At 52.1% G+C, this 24,466-nt stretch overlaps 1 protein-coding gene across 4 annotated transcripts in view; it reads left to right on the forward strand.

Moving 5' to 3' along the window:
* PTPRN2 (protein tyrosine phosphatase receptor type N2) overlaps positions 1–24,466 on the forward strand; it is a 723,767-nt gene that overhangs the window by 457,077 nt on the left and 242,224 nt on the right. For all 4 annotated transcript variants that reach the window (XM_077849498.1, XM_077849499.1, XM_077849500.1 and 1 more), the window contains one exon: positions 21,598–21,662. In XM_077849498.1, the coding sequence (XP_077705624.1) occupies positions 21,598–21,662 (65 nt within the window). The remainder of the gene's footprint in view (positions 1–21,597; positions 21,663–24,466) is intronic.

Genomic DNA, 24,466 nt, shown 5'->3' on the forward strand with positions numbered 1-24,466 from the left:
AGGCCAAGGGGCCCCTAAATGGAATTGAAACCATATTCAGGTGGTTTTCTTGACTTAAAGCAAGAGATTTCACATCATCCTTTGCAGTTCCCTCTCGTTGGTTTGTTTGGATCCACTGATCTACCTGTCAGGGCCATTTTACAGAAATGACCTGTGTTCCTGGCTTCTCATCTGTTGGGTGAAGGAATCAGGGGTGAGACCCTCAGAAGTGTGATGTTCATTGACTTTGGCCTCCGTATTTTGCGCAGGATCTTCAGAGGTTACTTTCTGGCCCCAGTTGGGACCAACTGGCACATGCAGAGGAACATGGATAAAGTCCTCTATGCTTTTTCCAATCCATTGTGCTTGAACGTCCCACACTGCGCCTCCCATAACACATGAGCTTGGCTCCACACGGCCTATGCCGGAGCTCAGGCAGGTCCAGCCCCAGGTGTGGATGGTCTCTGAGGTGCTGGGGAAAATTTGTCCTGCCCCAGACGCACCCCATTGGCAATTCCTTGGTCTTGAGCAGCAGCATGAGTGGATTGCCGGCAGCTCCCATCCCTGCACCGGCTTGCAGGGTGACTCCCCTTATGTTTCCGGTTTGGGTTAGAAAACGTCCTAGGGGGTGGGGGCCACTGTACTGTCGTGCACTTTACAGTGTTAGGATAAACATGAAAACCCAGAATGATGTTTATAGACCTGTGTGGAAACACAGTTTAGGCTAAAACTTTACATTAGACCCTGGTTACAAATAAATGTGTTCACCTGAGTAAACGGTCTCTGGGGTCTTTATTCAAATAGCTTTAAGGAGATGAGGAATGTGTTACGTGCCAGCGATAGGCATCCATGGGGATGGCTGGTCCCGGGCTGGCTTGATACTGGCGCCATCATTTGTAATGTATATTTTCATTTTGCTCCGAAGCAGAGCAAATAGATTTTTGTAAGCCAGTGACCTTACGGATTAGCTGCGTTATTTGTGACTCAGTGAAGCAGTCAGTTGAAATATTGAAAATGTTTTCCCAACTCAGTGTGATTTCAGCGTGGGGTGTGAGGGCATGACATCGCCCCTCCTGATGAATAGGGAAGACCACATGCCTTACATGGTTTGAAAGGGACAGAACCTAATCTTAGCACACATGCTGCTCCCACTCCCCCGGCGAAGAAAGCTCACCGCGAGAGAGCCATCAAAGCAGAATTGCACGTGGCAGTTTGTCGTCACCAAAGACTATGTTCATCTCGCTCCAATCGGTACTTAGCAGGGCTACAGGTCCCTGTGTGGGTCCCACCAGTACTTCCCGGGGGCATCCTGGCACCGCAGAGGGGCATCCTAGCACCTCCGCTGACCTTCAGCACCACAGGCCCGTGGACAGGTGCCCCCTCTCTTCCTGCCGTGTTTGGAGGCCCAAGGTATGGCCCGCAGAGGGGGGCCAGCCACAGCTGTGCCCTTCTGCAGGTGGCCTCTCCTCCTCTGCACCCTGTCTCCTGGTTTCTAAGAATTAAAAAATCCCATAACACGATGTTACGCACAGAACACCAGTCAGCTGAGTAGGAAAATGATAATCACGCTTCAAACTCCTACTGGCCATTCCTTTGTAGTAATGATCTTTGTGCAATGGGATGCCCTTTACCTGCAGGTGTCAGGGCATCTGAACTTCAAATAGAAACAACAGACTCTTAACCCTTGTGTTTGTGGGGTTTTTTTTAAATAGGTTTTATTATCAGAGTAGCTTTATGTTTACAGAAAGATCAAGTAGCAAGTCAAAAGTGCTCTGACGTACCTCCCACCTGCTCATGGGTTCCCTGTCACTGACCTGTTGCCTACTGTAAGACATTGTTTGTCCTGGACAAGCCGATCATCACGCATTATTATTGATAAAAGTCCATAGGATACATCCAGGTTCAGTCTTGCTGTCGTACGTTCGGAGGGTTTTAATAGATGTGGGAGGAAGTGTCCACTATTACAATGTCACTGCCCTAAAAATCCTTGATGCTCTGCATGTTCATCCCCCCCTCCCCTGATCTCTGGTGACTCCAGTCTTTTTACCATCTCCATGGTTTTGCCTTTGCCAGAATGTCTTAGAGTTGGAATCACACAGTGTGTAGTCTTTTCAGATTGGCTTCCTTCGCTTGGTAATATGCGTTTAAGGTGCTTCCATGTCTTTTCATGGCTTGATATCAGCTCACTCCTTTATCATGCTGGATGACATTCCGTCGTCTGGATGGACGACACCTTATCCAGGATCTTCTGAAGCCCATCTCGGTTGCTTCCAAGTTTTGACAATTATGAATAAAGCTGCTGTAAATATCCACATGCAGGTATCTATGTGGGTATGTTTTCAGCTCCTGTGGGTAAATGACAAGGAACATGGTTGCTGGATCATGTTGTACGCGTGTGTTTAGTTTTGTCAGTAACTCCCAGCACCTGTTCCACATCCCAGCCGCCATGTGTGAGTGCTCCTGCAGTTCCACATCCTCACTGGCACTTGTAGTTGTCAGTTCTCTGGATTTTGGCCATTGTGATAAGAGTGGGTTGTGCTGGGGGGCCCATAGCTGGTATACTGACTCAAGAACACGCAGATTCTGACCTGCCACATGAGGGCACAAGCTCCCCACATGGGGGTGGCAGGTGGCTCCCTTAGCATCCGAGCTTCTACCTTGGGAAGTGATACCCAGGAGGTCATGTTGATTAAAGATACAGTTTCAGTACACCCACACTTGCAGGTCCCAGAACAGGAGGTGCAGTGCTGGAGGGAGGGCAGGCGGTGCCCATAGCCAGCAACAGGAGATGGAGAGCAGGCTAGCAAGCTCCTTCTATCTACAAGGTGGCCGGGATAGAGGTCACTTACTCTTTGAGGCTCAGCTTTAAGTGCTTATTTTGAAATAAGCAGAACCTTGGTCTTGTGTAAATGCCCCAACTCAGTGTGGGCAGGTTGTCACACTGGAAAATGCCTAGACAGGAACTCAGAAAAACAGTTGTTTTTCTCATCCCAATAGTGGTGTCTCGTTAGTTTAATTCACATCTTGCTGGTGACACATGATGTGGAGCAGCTTTCCACGTGCTTATCTGCCATCTGTGAGCCATCGTTGGTGATGGGTCTGTCCATATCATGAGCACATTTTCCACTTGTGTTGTTTGTTTTCTTATGGTTGAGTTTTAAGAGGCTTCTTGTGCACATGTTGTAGGATTTTTATTTTGTGTACATGCAATTCCTTTGTCAGATGTGTCTTCTACAAACATTTTCTCCTATCTTCTAATTTGTCTTCTTTTTTCTTTTTAAGATTTTATTTATTTATTCATGAGAAACAGAGAGAGAGAGAGAGAGAGAGAGAGAGAGAGGCAGAGACACAGGCAGAGGGAAAAGCAGGCTCCATGCAGGGAACCTGATGTGGGACTCAATCCTGGGTCTCCAGGATCAGGCCCTGGGCTGAAGGCAGCACTAACCCACTGAGCCACCTGGGCTGCCCTAGTTTGTCTTTTTATTCTCTTGACCACTTTTCATGCAGAGCAGTTTTTAACTTTAGCAAAGTCCCATTGACCAATGTTTTCTTTTTTTTTTAAGATTTATTTATTTATTCATGAGAGACACAGAGAGAGAGACAGAGGCAGAGACACAGGCAGAGGGAGAAGCAGACTCCACGCAGGGAGCCGGATGCAGGACTCGAGCCCAGATGTCCAGGATCACGCCCTGGGCTGAAGGTGGCGCTAAACTGCTGAGCCACCTGGGCTGCCCTGACCAATGTATTCTTTTATGGATCATGCTTTTGGCGTTGTATTTAAACACCACCCCTAACCCAGGTCACCTGGATTTTTCCCCATCCTCTCCTCAAGGACCTTCATAGTTTGGCATTCCACATCTGGATTTAATCATGAATTTGTTTTTGTGGAAGGGGTGAGGTCTGTGCCTAGTTTTGTTCGCCATGTGGGGACATCTACTTGGTCCCATGCCATCTGCTGAAGACCATTCTTCCCCCTATGACTTGTCGTGGCCCCTCCGCCCTAGGCCAGCTGGCCAGGTATGTGGCAGACTCAACTTCTGACTTAGGAAGATGTCTTGATCAAACAGGTATCTTGCTCAAGAGGTTATGGGAGGCTCCAAACATTTCAGGTCCTGAACATTCGAAGGGAAGAAGAAATAGGCCGGACCCCAAACCGCTCTCAGTCCACTGTGGTCACTGAACATTCCCCCAGCATTGACCCCAACACCCCCTGGGGTGCGCTCACTTGGCCACGGGCCTATGAGGTGCTGACACGGGGTTGCTGACTCCTTGACGTCCTGGATGAACTTGGTGCCAGGCTCATATTTTTCCTGAAGGAGATTTAGCAGTTTCTTCTCTTTCTTCATAGTAATCTATTCAGAGTCTTTCTTCAGTCTTTGGCAGTTTAATAATTTATGTCTTCTTTGTTTATAGTTCAATTCCTTAAGAATTCTGAATATTTATACATAAGTAATATTATTAGCTTGTAACTCTAAAATTTTCACTGTATCTTTGGTTACATTTCCTTTTTCACTATTAATTTTGGTAACTTTAAGACTAGAGGTGTTTTATTTTTCTCTGGATTAGACTTCTAGGAAGAGTTTATATATTTTTCTCCTAAAATCTTGCTCTTGGATTTATTCATCAGTTCTGGTTTTCTTTTATAGTTTATACATGCTATTTGTACTTATTTCTGTTCCTTTCCTCAAGTTCTACTCCTTAGTTTGAACACCTACTTTGTTTCCCTTGTTTCTTCGGTGATGAAGGAAACATTGCCATCCCACCCCTACCATGATGAAGCTTTGGTTGCCTCCCTCCCATAGCTCAGATTTACCGTTTTCATATCATTATTTGCTGAATATTTTGAAACCATAGTTTTGATTTCTTCTTTAACCTAAGAGTTATTGAAGAACGTATTTTTTAATACCCAACTGCTTGGACAGTTTTATTTTCTGTGATTACTAATTTTTAATTTTATTAGATTACCTATATAAGATTTACTATTTGGAATTCAAGGCCTCCTTTGAAGCCCAATACCCAATCATCTATATTTTGTTTCTACACCATAGAGTTTGATCTGTCGCTACTGAATTGTCTTCTGTACGTCCTCCACGTGGGTTCAGTAGACTCATGTCAAGTATGGTCTGCCATTTATTAGCTGTGTGGCTTTAGGGAAGGTACTTATCTCCTGGAGAAAGCTCAGTCTTCCTCCCTCATGCAATGGGACAGATGAAAGGCCCTGTCTTGAGGGGTGTGTTGTGTAAGGCAATGAGAGTGCTGGGCACAGTCCTCAGAACATGGGAAGCCATGCATATTGGCTGCCATTGGGTTTTCTGTCTGTCAAGCCAGGGGAAGCACATACTCATTTCAACAGTTTGTTTTATTTCTTGGCATATGCACTGTACCTTCATTTTTTTTTTTAAGATTTTATTTATTTATTCATGAGAGACACAGAGAGAGAGGCAGAGACACAGGCAGAGGGAGAAGTAGGCTCCTTGCAGGGAGCCTGATGCAGGACTCGATCCCCAGACCCTAGGATCACGCCCCATAGCCAAAGGCAGATGTTCAACTGCTGAGCCATCCAAGTATCCCTCATTTTAGATTTTTTTAAGCATTAATATACAATTACCCTATTTATTTCATGTAAAAATAACTTTTGTATAATTGTATGTTGTCTTGGTATGAATAGCATGGTCCTTCCTTTATTTCTTCCTTTATATTTACCTTATTTTTTCCCTACTCCTTAAATTTTTAACCTTTCTGACCTGATTTGTTTAGATTTGTTTCTTGTAGATAATACTTTTGACTTTGAGAAACACTTTGTCCTGGGAATAAAATTTAACCTGTTTACATTTATTTTCATGACTACACATGTTTTTAATTCATCATCTTGCTTCCTGCTCTCCACTGCCTGTGCCTCTTTTCTGTTTCTTGTAGTGTTTGTCTTCAGTCACGTAGATCATGTTGGGTGTCAGGTTGTTCTCAAGTGATTTGGAATGTGCATTCGCCGTTGTAAGCTCTTCAGACTTTTCAAGCAGTTTGGATCCACATATTCTAACTATGAACTTCAAGAGGAAACAGATTCTCTCATCTTAGAAGGGCCCTTGAGGGTATCTGCCTCCTCCTGTACTTTGTAATGTGAGGCTGAGTTTAACCTCATGTTTGCCGTGATCACAGGGTGTCTTTCCGAAGTCTGTGCTGATGCTGATAGTTTGGAGGCAAAAACTGAGGACCATACGCTTTCCGAATTTGGAAAGAGGACTCTGGTGGGGAGGTTCCAGGCCTTATGGGAAAATTGTCAGAAAATGCATTGATGAGATGTGGCTGTTTATCCAGGTACCTTTTAATAATAATAATAATAATAAACCTTCATCAGATGTCACAGAGATTTGCATTGGGAAAGTCAATTACACAGTGAAATTGGTGGAAAATCTTATTATTAGGAGCACCTCGCCCCAGCTCTACCTGCTTACTTTAATGTCTAGAGATAAATGAGAAGGAGATAAATTTCTATTTTTCCAAAGCACCACGGTCCCTCCCTTCCCCGTCACTTTTATTGAACATAGCAGTTCGCCAGGACCCACACGCTGAAAATTGCTGCAGATAAACATTGTATTTTAAATTACTACAGGCAACCAGGCAGGCTGGAAAAAAATCATTTGAACAAATTGAAAACTGAAATGTTGATATCAGATATTAAATTAATGTAAGTGAGATTGAAACAATATCTAATTAAAATAATTTGAAAAATGACTTGGAAATTGAAGCTGACATTAGCTTTTACCAGCCTGTCATTATTATTACCGCGCAGCTATGCTGCGTTTTCACAGAAGCCCTGCCTGCTCTCGGGAGACTTCACAAGACACTGGCAGATAAAAGTCTCATTTATTTACTCAGTTATGGCTGGAACATGGGGGCGAAAGAACCTTTCTTGGGGACCCGAGGTGTGGAGTTTGACAAATTGACCTTTCAGTTTCCAAGGAGAGAATGCCTTCCAGACCCTCTGCTCCAATATGGTACCTTTCTTTGCATTTGAGGCTGGAATGTGTTCACTGCCTTCCGTTTATACAAGGCATTAAAAAGAAAAATAAAATCAAGTTTGGAATGGCAAAGAAAATGAAGCAGGAGCTTCCCTGCTGTGGTGACCAGTGGCAAGTGGGCAGATGTGTGGCCAGCAGCTCCCCAGCAGGGTCCATGCAGGGACAGCAGAAGTGTACACCCAGGAGCTGTGCGGCAAGTTGGGGTGAGCGTCTGTAATGAGGCACCCTCACACCTCCTGAATGCAAATGTAGCAGCACTGACGATGCTCCTTTCATGCTTCTCTAACATCTGCTTCGAGAACTGTCCTTACATCTGTTTCATGAATAAAAGATCATTAAAGGAAAGGATTGTCACATGGGCACACACGCTCCTTCAAATCCATAGTGGAGTGAGGCGAGAAGTGGCCTCAAGCTCAGACGTCCTGACTTTGCTTCCTGCAGAACGTGGCAGCACCAGGCAAATGCCAGCCCCTCCGAGGAGATGAGTTTGCTCGTGTGTTAAGTGGGTACTTTGGGGTACAGGCTTTAGATCCAGCAGTGTGCCCCAGGGGTGTTGAAGACAGACGGGGTGTGAGGGAAGTGCAGATTGCGAGCAAGGGAGAGACCCGGGTCCACAACCACAGTGCTCTGCAGAGAGGGTGTATTGGCTTTTCCTCTTCACAGTCCAAGCAAGAGTTCCTACACAAATTGCATGAAAACACTAAATAATCTGACAGTTTCATGCACATTTATTTAGTTATGTTTAGTGTAATATAAAATTGCCAAATTATTTAATGTTTTACACACCTTAGTTTCCCACAAGGTTTTGCTCAAACCTGCATTAATGTTGTTGCTGTTTCATAAGCATAGAGGTTGAGGATGGGGTGGGAGCTTCTCAGAGAATTGCTGGGGTCTTCCTGTTTCCGTTGCCTTAACAGAAGAACAGATATGGAGCTGACCCCTGTTCAGAAAACAACCCAAAGGGCAGCCCCGGTGGCGCAGCGGTTTAGCGCCGCCTGCAGCCCAGGGCATGATCCTGGAGTCCCGGGATCGAGTCCCACGTCAGGTTCTCTGCATGGAGCCTGCTTCTCCCTCTGCCTGTGTCTCTGCCTCTCTCTCTCTCTCTCTGCATCTCTATGAATAAATAAATAAAATCTTTTAAAAAAAGAAAACAACCCAAAATGCTGAATGCAAAGGTATAGATATCATTTTAATCATAGGTATCTGGCAGTATTCAAAGTCTTAGAGATCCTAAACCAAGTAAATACCACATCCTGCTAGGACCATCTCCCTATTTTCCTAATAGGGAAACCATAGCGACCCCTCCTACCCTCCATCTGACCTGGAGGATGTGAGGTTGCAGTGCTGTCACTGGGTGTGCCCTCAGGGCACTGACCACAAGTCAACACTCACAACAATGTGATGACCACATGTACACCTCCTGCATGGTCTGTAAAATCTCAAGCAAGGAATTTCATTTAAAGTGGTCTTGAGTTGACAGGGCTTCCAGAATCCAGAAGGAGGAAATGCAAAGGATTCCCACACTTAAAATACCAAGAAGTAGGAGTCCACAATAAACAATTTCGGAACATGCCAGAGAACAAGATACCATGAGGGAAGAAAACGGAGAGAATGAAAGAAATGAAACCTCAGATGGTGTGAATAGTAGATGCAGAACATAAATTCATGTATTTTAGTCATCTAAAGAAATACAAGAGGGAGATAAAGTGAGTCCTCAAAATAGCAAAAAAAAAATTTTTTTAAACAATAGAATTTTTCAAAATGAAAGATATACTAGAAATTCTAAATTCAGGAGGTGAGTTTAGTGACAAGTTAGGTAACAAGTTGAAGAGGGAAAAAGAACCAGTAGATAGAACCGAGAAATTATCCAGAATGCACCAGAGAGAGAGATAAAAGGAAAATATAGAGAGACAAATACACATTGAATGTGAGTTTCAGGAGAGGGGAGTGAGCTGAGGCCATATTTGAAGGTAGAATAGCTGAAGAATGTCTGTGCGGATGGAAGACAGCCATCTGCAGATTCAAGAAGTCTGTCGGAGTGAAAAGGGTTCAGACAGTGTAAGTGCAGGATGTCAAAGAAAGACTTCCCAGCAGCTGAGAAGAAAGACGGCTGTCCAAGTGGAGTGACTGTTTCTCAGCAGCCAAAGTGGAAGCAGGGACAGAAGAGCAATGTCTTCGTGTACTGAAGGTGGAACAGTCATCAACCCAGAGATGTTCAGGAGGGGCTGTCTTTCAGTAAGGATGGCTAAAATGAGGAAAGAGGTGGGGAAAGAGAAGAAACCAATTTCCGGCAAAAAAACACAGATGCACATTGGGCATCCCTGGGTGGCTCAGCAGTTTAACACCTGCCTTTGGCCCAGGGCATGATCCTGGAGACCCGGGATTGAGACCCACATCGGGCTCCCTGCATGGAGCCTGCTTCTCTATGTTTCTGCCTCTCTGTCTCTGTCTCTGTCTCTCTCTCTCTCTCTGTCGATCATGAATAAATTTTTGTTAAAAATGTTCTGAACAATTGAATTTCTAACATGAGAAAGACAGTTAATGTAACTGACCACATTAATGGATTACAGAATAATCAGGTTTTGTGATAGATTTTGATTAGAAAATATAACATTCATTCATAATAGAAATGCTTTAAAATAGGACAAGTTTGTTAACTTTATAAAAAAAAAACCTACAGAAACATCTTCCTTCATTGTGAAACATTGAAAATATTCCCTTCAATGGCAGAAATACACCAAGGATGTGAGCTGTCACTGCTGTGAGGTTGTACATGGGGCGTTACTCTGAAGGGCAGCAGGTGGTGGGTGCCTGGGGACGGAGACTCAGGACCCAGATGACGGGAAGCCCACCTTCCTGAGGCTGAGGAACTGATTGGGGTTGGCATTGCAGATGAGAGAGGATATTTTGGCAAATTTTGGCAAATTGTCCTGGGAGGACTGGGTGTCCAGTTAGGACATACACAGGATCAGTTCCTGGAATTACACATGAAGGCAAAACAAAAAATCTTTTACAAGAAAATACGTTTATGATCTTGGGATACAGGAGAATATTTAAACAAGGTACCCAAAGTGCAAACCATAAAGAAAATGACAAATTCGAGTGTATTAAAACTAGGATATGTGTGGGCACCCAGTGTGGCTCAGTGGGTAAAGCCTTCAGCTCAGGTCATGATCCCAGGGTCCTGGAATTGAGTCCCACATCAGGCTCCCTGCTCAGTGGGGAGTCTGCGTGTTCCTCTGCCCCTCCTTCCACTCATGTGTGTGGACCTGCACGCATGCTTGTTCACACTCTCTGTGAAATAAATAAAATCTTAAAAAAAAAACTGGGAAATTTATAAAGCCAAACCACAAACTGAGATAAGCTAGTAATAACCCATATACCTGACAAAGTGTTAGTATGCAGAATGTCTACAGGACTCCCACAAAGCTAGAAGGAAAAGACAATTCAATAGGAAAATGGGCAAAGAGGCAAACAAGGATTTTGCACATGAGGAAGCACGAATGGCAAATAGCACACAAAAGACACTGATACGTAATCAAAGGAAAGCTCTGTGTAAGCGCTGTGAGACAGTGCTGCATCCACCAAACTGGCAACGGTGTTGAAATCTCACGTGCTGGCTGGGTTGGGGCGGTGCAGAGTCTTACAAGCTGACCAAGGGACTGTGGATTGATGCTGTCACAGTGGGACATGTATTCCAACGATTCCACTGTAGAAAAGCCTGTCCGGTGCTAGAGATGCGAATCAGAATGTTCACGGTGGCCCCGGGTGGGAAGAGGAAGGAACAACTGGGTTGTCCATTGGATCCGATGTTTGCATGAACATAGATGATGGTTCTCGGGGTGCACCTGGAGTGGCCTCGCGGCAGGGAGCACATGCGCACCACATGCACACAGTGCAGCCCCGCGGCAGGGTAGAAATGCAGATCACGTTGCCTGTGGCCTGGGAAACATAAGTTAGCAAAGAAAGCTGGTCAGAAAGGGGCGCCTGGGTGGCTCAGCAGTGGAGCATCTGCCTTCGGCTCAGGGCATGACCCCGGGGTCCTGGGACCAAGTCCCAAATCGGGCTCCCCGCAGGGAGCCTGCTTCTCCTCCTGCCTGTGTCTCTGCCTCTCTCTCTGTGTCTCTCATGAATAAGTAAATAAAATCCTTTTTTAAAAAGCCAGTCTAAGAGAACATACATGTCATTATTCCACTTTATTATATTCAAACCCAGCAAAACTGATCAATAGACACATGTGGAAAAGTCTACACAAAAGGAAACTGTCACCAGAATTGAGGGGTGTCAGGTCCCTGGGGGCTTGTCTTCAAACCGGAGGTGAGTGTGTAGGAAGACGAGCTGCTCTGCAGACACCCCTTCCCTGGGGTTGGACTCGGTGGCACAGACTCTCTGGCCACCTGTCATCTTTCCCTGGGACGGATGAGTCCCAGCTCCCTTGCCCGGTGCCCCTGGAGAGCCGAGAAGTGGAGGGAGCACCCGTTTCTAGCCAAGGACAGGACAGGGAGCACCACCCCTTCTGTTTTCCCCTTAGAATCAAGATTTAACTCGTTTCTCCTGTGGTAAATAATTGTCAGGACAGCAGTTAGCTTTCAGGGTTATTTTAATTCTTCCTGACAGTTTGCAAAATTAAATATCCAAATGTTGTGGTAACACATTACTTTCAGACAACTTGAGTTGAAATCAGCATCAAAACATTCTCCTGTGCCTCACGTTGCCATGGCCTGTTACACAGACATGCCCCAACCATCGGGCGGGTCACAAGGGCCAGAGCCAGCACCCTGTGCCCACAGTGGTCCAGGAGTGCTCGGACGGTGACACCCTGGTTTGCTGTGTATGCAGACGGTTCTGTGTGGCCGCGCGGGAGATGGGAGACCTGACGGTCTAGCAGCACATGAGGACACGTTTGCCTCTGGGCTCAGTCCTGAACCAGAGCTGACGGAGCGGAAGGTCCCATCAGAGAGTGAGGGGATCCCAGGAGCACATCCTCAGTGCCTTTTTGGACGGATGCATTGGTTCCAGAACTAGAATGGCGGGGGAGCAATCAGGTGCCAGTGACAGCAACAGTAGCGATGAGGCATGGTCATGGTCATGGTGCACTTGCTCATCCATGCCACAGATCGCACGATAGTTCCTCAGCAGGTGGTCACTGGCATCCTCCTGTGCACCTTGCTCTGCTCTGGGCACCTGGCCTGTCCTACACACACAGCAGATCCTGCCTTTGTTGTGCTCACATCCTAGCGGGGGAGGCAGGAAGAAGGGATGGGTGGGCAATCCAAGCAGCTCACACGAGAAGGGGGCGCCCTGCGGGTCCTGGGCCCTGGGAACATACAGCACACCAGCAGTGTGGACCCTAGAGAGTGGGGATCCCTAGGGACAGAGGAGTAACAGAATGACCTGCACTGTACCGGGGCCACGAGTCCATGGTGCTGCCTGTCAGAGGGACCATCATGCTGGAGGGACCCAGGCACCTGCACGTGGAAGCCCCGTGCCAGGTTTCTAATATTTAAATGTCTACATCAAGTCTGTGAGCTGTTACTAAAGTTTGATCTTTGTACTTTGAAAGATGTATTCGTGATATATATATATTCATAATGAAAAAATGATGTTTAAATGTGCATAGAGGTATATTTTTAATCTCTGAAAATCAACCAAATATAAAAGACAGCTGGATCATGCTCTGATCACACATGTGTGGTTATTCTCTCACTGCGCAAGCGGAGTTTGGTGGGTAATAACCTAAACATGTGTAGTTGCTAATTAGTGCGTATTTATTTATAAATGTCTCTTCTTCCCCTTATTTCAGAAAATCACTAATTATATTATTTAGCAAGATTTCATAAAATCTATGCATTTAGACAGAAACTATCCAAGCATAATTACGAAGAGTATGAAACGTGAAGGTGTTTTCATCAAAAATACAAAATGCATATGAAACTGAAATTAAAATTGGGTGTCTATCTCCAAAAGGGTTCTTTTTCCTTAACAATACTCATAACGGACAAAAGTATAAAACAAGATATAATAATAGATAACAAAGCTTTAAAGACGTTAATAAAGGTGAATCTTTGATTCTGTATTTTGAGAATTTCGTCCAGTGGCAACCATTGGAAAGGAGCACGGTTTGTGCATGTTACGTGTAGACGGACACACATACAAAGTGGTAAGTAATAGGAATCATTTGGTAGTGCAGCGGCTTCTCTGCCACCATGTATAATGGCTCAAACATGTGGCTTACCCATGGAAAATCTCGGAACCACAGACTGAGATGCGCAGACGAGCATGTGGATGCTCGGCAGGGCTGGGAAATGACGCTTCTTTAGACAAGAATTGGATGCTTTCTGGCTCCAAGAGCTTTGACAAGTTAATTAATGTGTGTCTCTTTCCATCCAATGTTTCTATGGTTTAGACCCTCCCCAGCCCCAGGCCCCGGCACTGGGCGGCAGTCACATGCTGCGTTGAGAGGACAGAGGCAGGAACATGGGGAGCCCGTGTGTCTGACCCCTCCCAGGGGCCTCGCAGGGCAGACTCGAGCCCCAGCCCCAGCCCCCCTGGTGGGGCCAAGCAGAGACAGGACAGCCAGGGATCCCAGGGCACACAGGCCACAGTGGGACACACGGGAATGGGAGGCAGGGCGAGGGCAGCAGGTGCAGCCAGCCTGTGCCCCACACCCACCCCAGGGCACCTGGCGGGCAAAGGAGAAAGATCCCCTCCTGGAGCACAGGGCTCGCTTCCTGTGGGCGGGAGAGGATGCGCACGTCCCCTCAGTGGGAGAGGCCCAGCCTGGGTCTGCTGCTCAGGTCAGAACAACCAAGACTTTGAATGAGCCATGGACATGTGCTCAGCCCCAGAGCTCTCTCAGGTACCGGAGACAGGACGCAGCATGTTTGCAGGGCTCATGAACAGCATGGGTGCTCCAGACAGGGTTCCTCACGAGAAAGCTCCAGGGGTGAGGCCGGGGATTGGCATCCAGGTCCTGGGGCAGGCTGTCCTGCTCTGCCCCTCCTCCTCTGTCTGTCGTGGCATCGGCCCTCCCCTGCCCCATGGCGCCCTGGCCCTACCTTCAGGCCCCTCTCCCGCCCTCCCACAGGGACAGTGACCCACAGGCCCATGGTTGCTCCCAGGGGCCACCGCCCACCTTCCCTACATGTCAGGGCTTCCTTCTTCCACCGTCAGGCTCCTTCCTGGGCGCTAGGCCCTTAGTGGCTGGGCAAGGCTGGTGACGCTGAAGCCACAGCTCTTCTCTCTGATGGAGAGCCCTGGGCTCCTGCAACAGGGGCCTGGCACCAGAGCCTGAGGACTGGGCCCTGCCCTGCGGGAGGCGCACACTCTGGGCCCCAAACCAGACGCAGGTCAGGGTGATGAGGTTCTCCTCCCTGTGGTCTAACTGGTCCCTCACTTGTGAGGGTCGCTGCATCCACCTCCGGGGGACCACTGGGCACACAAGCACTGTAAAGGCCCTGAGAAGGCGAGCAGGTGTGTTTACGTGTGCTTCCCTAGCCTGTGTGATCTGAGACGCCACTTGTCACCAGCACCCGTTTCCATCCAGGGGCACGCCCGCGGGATCTGGAGCTCACACAGAGGCACTCAGCCGGCGCCCTAAGGCGGGAGGGGAATATGGCCCATGGGGCCTCCGCGGCTGACTCTGGCAGCTTCTCAGAAAGGGCATTCATGGAGAAGAATGGACGGTAGTTAAGCACTGACATTTTCTATTTTTTTTCTGATTCCTGCACAAGAAGACGCTCTGCCTGAGAAGACTGGGTGCGGAGCTATTTCCAGGGCGGTCCCCTCACCCCATGACACTTCTCTGCTCCCATCGAGCACAGGAGGGTGTGTGCAGGGTGGGGAGTGCCTGGGGGGTGGTTGGGGCACCTGCTGCGCCGGGCGGGCCTCGTCACCTCCCTTCCTGGCTTGGGCTCCAGCTAGGGGTTCCGAGGAGGGAGTCAGCCCTAAGGGAAGGGGACAGTGACCGCCAGGCCGTGCTGCTCCACAGGGCCAGGCCCCCAGGTGGAGGGGCCCTGAACTACCCCGATGCTTTGGCCCCTTCGATGACACCTCTATGGCTAAAAATGTGTGACAGAGGGAATGAGGGTTTCAAAAGTGGAAGTAGGTCCGGGGGCAGATGTGTGCCTTGGAGCAGGGGCTTCAGCTCCGCCAGCAGCTGGGCTCCACCTCAGGGGCTGCTGGGCTCCCTGAAGGGGTCACCATCCTGCTCCCACCCCTGCCCCATCTTTCCCATGGAGCGCAGCCCTCCGGTCCTCCTGTCCCCATTCGGATCACAGGAGACACCTGCACACCCTCTCAGGTAAACGGCGGGGCCAAAGAGAAAGACGAAATCACCACACCGCCGCTACGCGCTTAATTACATGGAGTGCTGCATACATTGTCCAGCACAAGGAACTGTTCTGATAAATTAAAACACTAATTAAATAGGCTATTGCAGCATTTTGAGAACATTGTAGGCTTCGGCTTCTCCGGGTAATTTGCATATCCTTCATCTAGCGAATTTAATTTTAAAGGACTTCTTTTTTTGTTTGGAAACCCTTTTTGTCTCCCGTGAAGATAAAAATGGGCTTTGTGCGTCGTTCTGGGCTTTATGAAAGTGGCTTCTCCCAGGATCTCTGCCCCCCGGCCCCCTGGCCAGCCCGGCCCTCCCACCCAGGGTCTGTGCCAGGCCCTCCAAATAACTCGGAGCTGACATTTGACAGAGCATCTGCTGGAAGCGAGGCTTTTCTTTCTCCCATCAAAAAGCTCTAGCCAAAGACTGACAAAAAATGGCAATGTCACTGCAGCATTCCCAGAACATGGTCCCTTGGGTACACAGCCTCATGGAGGGAGCACTGGGGCTGTAGGGCAGGTGCCCAGGGATGCAGCGCGGGCCTGAGGCAGAGGATATTCATGTCACCATCGACCCTGCAGAGGGGATTCTGGAAGGACATCCACGTGGCTGGGGGCACCCAAAAGGAGCCCATGAGACCGCAGATGCCCCCGGATGGCATTGAGAAGGATGTTGAGAGCCTGAGGGTGCAGATCTCACCAAAGACTGTGGGGTCTGCCCACTTCGGGCCCATCTGAGCTAAAAAGAGGCAGAGGAGGGCTACGTGCAGGATGCATTGAGCGCCTTGTGCAGGTGCCGGAAACAGGCAGGGTCCGTGGGGCTCCACTTCTCCATCATCTCCACCAATGAGAGATTTCAAACAACAGGACAGAGTGAGTCCAGTGTTGTCGACGGGTACTGACCCCAAGACCGTGAGGGCACAGAGACTGGAATACAGGTGCACAGCCCCCAGCCACCCCGAGGCCCACAGACCTGGTGGGAAACCTGCCCCGAGGGCACCCCTGGGAATCGCAGGGGACAGGGCACTGGAAGGTGGTGACCCCGCAGCGTGCTGTTGGCTCTGGCCGACAACCAAGTGAACCCTGGAGGCTGCCGCGTTCTGGAATCAGCAACAGGTGGTATACACGGCCTCAGATTCCGGGCACAGCATCATGATGGCCTTGAGGGCCCTGGGGCCAGGACGGCATCAGCAGGACACCCCGCTGCTCATAATAGCCTGTGGAAAATGTGCAAAAATGTGCACAGAGGAGTATTTGGGGGTAGATTCACCTCTTCTTGAACTACCGGAGCCAAATAGAGAACCTGAGGGTTAGTATAAACCGGAAAGATGGGTCCACAGTGCAGGACACAGTGCCTGGGCCTGTCCTGGTAGCGTCTGCATGCGCACCCCCGAACACATGCTCACATGGAGGAGAGGCCAGGAGGCCTGCCTGCAGCAGGGGTGGGTGACCTCCTCCTATATCCTGAGTGAAGAGCCTGGAGGATGGAAGGATGGGCTGGATGTCGCAAAGTGAATTATAATGGGATAGACGTAATGGCATGACCGGGGTTGGCAGTGATGGGTACACCCCCTGTCCTGTCCTTTGTGAGTACGCAGCCCACGGGGCGCACTCATGACTCTCCCAGACTCTTTCCAGATAGGCCCTGAGCAACCCCGATCCCGCAGGACTGACCCTGGCTAGGCCACACCTGAAGCAGTGTGGTCATGTCTGGAGGCCCGTCCATGGACCTTGGGCGCGCGCATCCTGCCCTCCGAGAGTGTCAGCTCACCAGGCTTGCCCACTCACCACCCGCCCAGCCCCTGGCACACCGCCCGGCCACACATGCAGAGTGCCAAGTGGCCGGCTGGGGGCAAAGTTTAGAGGACAGACAGTGATGGTCTCCCACAACACCTCATGCTGGCTAACCCTAAAGATCAGCTGGTGATAGGGAGGGATGCACATTTTTAGGAAATATAATTACTAGCCCCACCCCGTGATTTTCTTACTCAAAGGTCTGCTGAGGCCAGGAAACAACGCTTTTGTGAAGACCTGAAGTTGAAGCATCTCAGGACCCCAAGGCGAGGACCCTGCAGTGGGCGGGGTGGGGCGGGAGGCCAGGGTGGCGGCTCTCAAAGCAGGCGGCGCTCAGGCCAGGGGTCCCAGAGACCGTGCTGCTGCTGTTCTGGCCACACCTGAACCCGGTCACCCGGCATGCCACCCACGGAGGGATGTTCGCTCGCCTTGGGCCTTGGCAGTGAACAACAGCAGTGTCAATCGGACGGCATGCTGAGGACGGGAGGCCGGAGATTATTGGCGTTTCAGAACGATGGGCAGCCAGGTTCTGTAAAGCGATAGTGGAACTGCTGTCTCACACTGACCCTGACACCGGATGTGAGTGTCCCAGGGCCATCCCGTGAGGGGAACCAGAGCCGGGGGTGGGGGGGCGGCGAAGCCCTGGTTCCGGACCACCACCGGCTTCGCCTGCAGGCCCTTTGCCCTCTTCTCCCTGGGGACCCGCCCTGCGGTACAGCCAGCCATGGCCCATGAAGAGCGGTCAGTAGGTCACTCCAGAACCGTGGGTGTCGCCTCAGCCTCTGCCCCTGAGAGAAACTTTCTTGAACAGGTTTTGCTTGGACTTTAAGGCAGAGGCCAGGGAAATGCTGGTGGATGAAGAGCGGCTGTCCCGTCCATGCCCAGTTTGGGGCAGCGGCTCTGGGTGACTTCAGTGTCCTTCTAAGGCTGGAGACAATGCTGGACCGCAGAACCAGTGAGGCCGGCGCCGGGTGCCCAGCAGAGGCAGCAGGTTGGGGACATCCCAGGACACAAGCCCCTCAGGGGCAGGGGGAGGGAAGTGGTGCCAGTGGGGCACTGGGTGGGGAGGCTGATGCTCCTGGGTGCCATGGCCAGGCACAGGGGTGTCCAGGGTCTTGAGGAGGGCCCTGCCGGGAGGCTCCCCACACCTCAGCACCCTGGCTCTGCAGGTGGCCGGCCTGTGCTGCTGCGGTGTCGGGTGGCCCTGATGACAGGTCCCCTCCCCTCAGTCTCAGGCCATGGGGTCCAGGTGGGTCAGCCTGCAGGTATCCCTTTGGAGATATGGGGACAGTAAGGGTCAGATGAAGTCACCAGGGTGGGGCCTAAGCCAGCAGGGCTGCAGTCCCTGGAAGAGGGAGGAGCCCCTCCAGTTGGGGCAGACCCTGGGGAAGGGTACTCAGGCCACACCCACCCCTCAGTCCCCTACCCAGACACCCAGCACCCCCGGGCTCTGGGAGATGCTTGGGGTCCGCGTGTCTGGTGTAAGCCTGCGCTGCTGGAGTCTGACCTGCCCGTGGCTCTGGGCAGTGCCACACTCAGGGCTTCCTCAGTTTCCCCATCTCAGATGGAGACCGAGCCATCTAGATCCCAGTGGGTCTGAGGATGAGCTGAGGCTGGGCAGCGCTCATGCCTGGGGGCTGGCAGTGGTGGTCTCACCACTGTGTTTATCACGGACTTGATGGTTTGGCCTTCAGGTTGATTAGTTCAGGAGAGCGAAGCAGCCCACCCCTCTAGAGAACCTTTAACACGCGGGAAGCAGCTGATTTACCTGATCTAGGTCGTCTGTCTCATTTGCTGACTGGTTTGAACCAAGTGAACTCCACTTGGCAAGGTCAGGGCAGCTCCAAGAGGCTCTGGGCCAGCGGGTCTCCTGTGTGCGCCACAGTCACAGTGTGAGCACCTGCAGGCTGCCCAGAGCCTGAAAAGCGGGAGCTTTGCCCAGCAGCCTCTGGAGTGTCACAGCCCACCCCACCCCACCCCGGTTCCACTGGGTCTCGGGCACCCTTCCTTTGCTTTAGGACAAAGCCAAGCAAAAGGACCGTAGCGTGATACTTTCCAATCACCCGATCGCTTTGTATGAACGTGGGGCTGTCTCAGAGCCATCACCTGGGGCAGCTTCGCAGATGCCAGACACACATGTGAGCACAGCCCCAGGTCAGATTTCACTGTCCCCCCACCCGCACGCTGCCTGTGCTTTTCCGTCCATTTCAGTGACGCCGCATTTCACTGAGAGCCCATCAGGTGGCAAATGCCCCTTCCAGAATGTTCTGGAGCTGGTTGGAAGGTGGCTGCTGGCAGGCATGGGAATGCATAGCCCTTCCCTGGTGACCCCTAATGGCCAGAGTGTGGGCAGCAACGGCTCCCCAGGCCACACCTGCCCACAACACAGTGATGGGTCTGACATGAGGCAGGGAATAGTGGTGCATCAGGCCCTTGCCTGGATGTGAACACAGTTCTCCCCCCTGTGATAGAGCCTGTTTTCTCTGTTCACTGGGGCTTCACTGCCATGTTCTCAGTGGTTCTGTGAGCCAGTTGTGATGCATAAAATTCCACACACTTACATGTACGTGACACTGAAATCAAAGGGACCAGGTGCCCGCATGTTCACCACGTTTTCCTGTTATCTGCCCACTCGAACATGTGCATCACTGTTTCCAGGCAGTGAGAACACGGTAACGACATGGCACCCAATGTTTCCTGGCATGTGGGGACCCCACCCAGCACAGCTTGAAGACGCACACAGACATGGGCAGGCACCCTCGGGAAGGCCTCCCGGCACCTGGCGTCTCAGCCTGCTTGGACAGTGATCTTGCTTTCAGTGACCTGAGGTCAGCACTGCACTTCTGGCACAGGGAAAGGGCCTGCCCGATGGCCTGGGGCCCAAGGAGCACCCGGGCCTGACAGACTGGCAAAGCTGTGCATCCACCAGAGACACGAGGGGAGGGCTGGTCCGCAGTAGGGAGGGTCCGCTCTTCATCCTGCAGACAGGGGCCTGGGCAGGAATTGAGGCAGAGAATGGCTAGCATGGGACATCCTGTTCGTGTGGGTGGGGAAGGGCCTGCAGGACACGTCCCTGGTCACTGTCATACCCTGGGGCAGATGCACTCCTCAGCCTGCGCAGCTGGGGGAGACTGACCACCCGGCCCCTCTGGGAGCTTTGCTGTCGCAGGTCGGGTTGCCCAACATGCTGCGGTTGGATGACTGCTCTGGGGCTGACCCCTAACGTCTGTCACTGCTCTGCGGCCATAAATGGAGCAGATTTTAAATTCCATTCTTACGCATTTTCTGTTCCTCAGCCTATTTAAGAGTTCACTATTATTCCCCCCAAAGTAGCTTGCCATTCAGTAAAATGTTCCCTTTGTTCACAGAAGAACATTAAAATCTATTGCTTTGTACTCTCTTAAGGGGTGTTCTCCTCCACTGGGACTGCTGCCTCTCTCTCCACCCACCCCTTCTGCTCCCGCACACCCACGTGAGGGTCTGTGTTTGCCTCATTCTCTTGGCGCACGGATAATCACCTGCACGTGACAATAACGTTCGTTTGTTCAAAGGGAAAGACTGTCCACGCGAGACGAGAGGAGGCCCCTGGGTGGGGCAGGCGGGCTGACGGGATCTTGGTCGTTTATTCTGCGAGATGTGATTCTGTCACCAAGATCAATGTAGGCAGAGGACAGTCAGGTGGAAGTAATCGGTGTTGTCTCCCTCCTGTTCGGCCTTAACCACAGTGGCAGGGCGCGCCGCGTTCTGAGGGTCTGCAGTAAAATCCTATTTGTCCTGCTTTTCGTTTCCAAGATGACACAGGCTTTGCCTAAAAAACAGTTTCTACAGATTCGTAAGCCAAGGTCCACTGCTTGGTGACACAACTTCTTCTCGACAAGGCGGGGGCGGCTGGGTCTGTGGTGTTGGCGTGAGCATGAGTGCATTTCCATTTACATCTGCTAATGGTTTCCGCAGCAACTTTCTCTCGCGCTGATTTGGAGGGTAATTCGTCCACTGCAAGTCAGCCTCATTCTAAGTCAGGAGCGCATGAAGACAAAGCTTGTGTGGGAGCTAAGTTGTCACAGAATGATCCTGGTCAGGCTGCGGATTAGGGAAGTGAGCTGCCCCGGTGCCACGGGGTGCATGCACACAGTCCAGGCAGCCTTCCCTGCGAGCTCGGGACGCTGGCTCACGGGGCACGCTTCCCAGTGATAACACACCAAGTAACCAGCACATCATCCTAAAATAATGCACAGTCCTCGCCACAGTCCCGTGAGTTCCCGTGATGGCGTTCAGTGCCAGGGGTGCAGGTTCGTGGGGAGGCTGACCGGCGTCCACCCCGGGGGACTGGCTGCAGGCTGGCTCTGCGGGTGATTTAGGCTGTCCCTGCAGCAACTCCATGGCGCGTTTCTCAGTGGAGAGGACGTGCAGGGCATCTTGAGAACCATGAGCTCTGCACGCTGACCCTGTACCTCTTGGCTTTTCCTAACAGTTAACAACAAGGAGAAACTGGAAGCGGCGTCCGGACTGAAAATTCTTCACGTTGGAAGCGGGTTGGTGAGTAGCGGAGGCGCTGTCCTCTCAGACATGCGTGGTCGGCAGGCGGCCAGCTGCTGGGGGACCTCCCGTTGCTTGAACGCCCTGATCCACAGCACCAGTGTGTGCAATGCCAGTTTTGGTTGCATTTGAAGCCATAATCCCGCGCGTCCCTGAGCAGGAGCCGTCCTGGGTCAGAAAACGCTGAAATGCAGAGAACGCAGGCTTCCTCCTTCAGAGGTTTAGTGACCGCTGAGGTGTGGACACAATCCAGCTGAGGGCGGTTCTCCTCGCAGGGAGTTGTTGTTTAAAGACACGTTGGGGTGAGGGCACTGTGCGCGTGTAGCTGCCTCTGGGATGTGACTTGGTCTGTGACGTGGCAGATGTGCCCTCATGGGGCCGAGTTGGTTTTGGGAAGAGTCGCTTGACCAAACACTCCATCAGCCATCTGAGCTGGTAGCAATGCCCCTGGAACCCTGGAACCCAGGCCGCTGCCCGCTCCCTCTCCGTCTTGGGGCAGTGTAATGAATTGTGGGTGGAACGGCAGACGTGATTGCCCACAGGAGCAGCACCAGCCACGCGTCAGGCGGTGTGGACCCGAACCAACATGGGCCATTGCATTTGAAATTTTAGATTTCAGGGCACTCGTGATTACAGGTGATTAGCCGTCCCGGGCAGCTCATTTGTGAGGGCCCGTCGCTTACAAAGCCATGGTGAACCACAGCCCCAGGGAGATCTGTTCCATGGTCGTGAGTCCTGGTCTTGAAGTAAGGACGCACTTCTTCACAGATGGGCTCATGTGCTCGCAGGCAGCAGGCAGGTCGAAGAGCCTTGCGGGGAGGCACCTGGTGCCGGGCACTGGTGTGCCAGTTACGTGAGGCGAGGAGTCAGGCGGGTCTGGTGGAAGCCCATCAACAGAGGCTTGGTGGGACCAACCCACCCCATGCCTGGTTCTCTCCCAGCCTGCCCGCCTGGGCGGGAGGCGAGCCTGTGTCAGGCAGGACATCTCATCCCCCTGTGCTCCAGGCTTGGCACGTGGTGAGGGGCCGAGGCGGGGCAGGGAGGAACCGGCCAATGGGATGGACTGTGGGCACGAGATAGAGGAGTTCGGAGTGTGCCTGGGCAGCGTGAGTGGTGTGGGTGGGGCTCCGGCGGTGCCCCAGACCCCAGCCTGGGGGGGTCTGGCACCCAGAGGTCCTCTCCTGAGGGAAACACAGCCTCCTGCAGCATCAGGAAGGAGAGAGGCCACGTGAGGGCTGAGCCCATGGGCTCCTCCAGGTGAGCACAGCTTTCCCGGGAGCCCGTTGCACTGGCTGCTGGACACCGTGACCCCCACACTTTGGTGGGAGGAACACCTGAGCCCTCGCGAGGCCTGTTGAGGAGGAGCTGCCCAGACCCGGAGGATCTGGGCACTGTGGCTGCGTGTCCTTGCCCCGCCCCTGCATCTTGGCCAAACCCTGCTCCGTGAACAACCCCTGTCCCCCAACCCCCGCCGCTCACCTGTCTGCCCTACACGACCTGCCCGTCTGAGGGACCTGGGGCCTCGTCCTCCTGCCCAGTACTGGACGGACTGCTTTGGCCCCACGCAGTCATGCCCATCCTCTCCCGTCTCCGTTCTCACCACCCGACTCCATGTCCTCGGTGTCAGAGGAGGTTGGGGTCACTGGGAAGGGTGGGTGAGGCGCAGGCCTACTCACCGCCCCTACTCGCCGCCCCTCTGCTTCCACGGCCAGCCAGGGGCGCCATCCCAATATCCACTCCCAGACCCGTCCCAGGTCCCGGGCTCAAGGTGGAGCCCCCACCGCCCTGGTGCTGTGCACATCCTCCCTCCAGCCCACCCACACCTGGGCCTGTGTGAAGGCACCAGACCCCTGTGATCCACAGTGACCAGCGCCTGCTCGCGTCAGGTCTTTATTCCCCTGTTCACTCTGGGGTGTGCAGGTTACCCTTGTTCCGGTGCTTCCCCGTGTCCACAGAGAGGCGCCGACGCCGCTCCAACCAATGCACAGTCCACTCATCCATAGGATATGAGCCAAGTGCCTCCTGTGCACTGGGCACGGAGCAGGACCAGGTCTGGGCAGTGAGCAGGGACCACCTCCCACCTCCCACCTCCCAGCCGTGGGGCTCACCCCTCCCCGAGCTGGGGTCCATTGAGGGTCTCCCATCACATCCACTGGGTTCTGTCTTGGGTGAGCAGCCTCTTCTGTCCCTTCCCTGGATGGACTTCACACCGGGCCTCGTCTGGACGGTCCCTTGGGCTTCCTCCTCGCTGCCCCCACACCCGGCCATCCCTACCGGGGCCCCTCCCGTGACTTGCACAGCTCTCTGCCAGAGTCAGGACCTCCTCCGTCCATTCACCCCATCAGCAAACGTGGAGCACGGCAGCATGTCATCGGGAGTGTCCATGCGTTAGTGCCAGCGCCAGTGTTCTTCAGCGCCCATGTCCCACGTCCCTGGGACCCTCCCCACGTCTCTGGGACCCTGCCCACGTCTTGGAGACCCGCCCCCCACACCTCAACACACTGCCCCCCACATCCCCAGGACCCTCCCTACATCCCCGGGACCCCGCCCTCCAAATCTCTGTGCTCCCCCCACGTCTCCATAACTCCTCACATCCCCGGGCCCCCACCCACATCTGTGTGCCTCCCCCAACGTCTTGGGGAAGCAGGTGAGCTCCTGGCTTTCCCGCCCCCTCCTTGCTGATTCACCAAACTCGCTGCCGCAGACCCTGGAGGGTCACTGCCGGGCTGTCCTTTCCAAGGACGCTCACGTGCCCAAACTCCAAGCACTCACTGTGACGTGTGAGAGGCACCTGCTCCGGCCTT

Source organism: Canis aureus, chromosome 15 (assembly GCF_053574225.1).
Source record: "Canis aureus isolate CA01 chromosome 15, VMU_Caureus_v.1.0, whole genome shotgun sequence".
Classification (NCBI taxonomy): domain Eukaryota; kingdom Metazoa; phylum Chordata; class Mammalia; order Carnivora; family Canidae; genus Canis; species Canis aureus.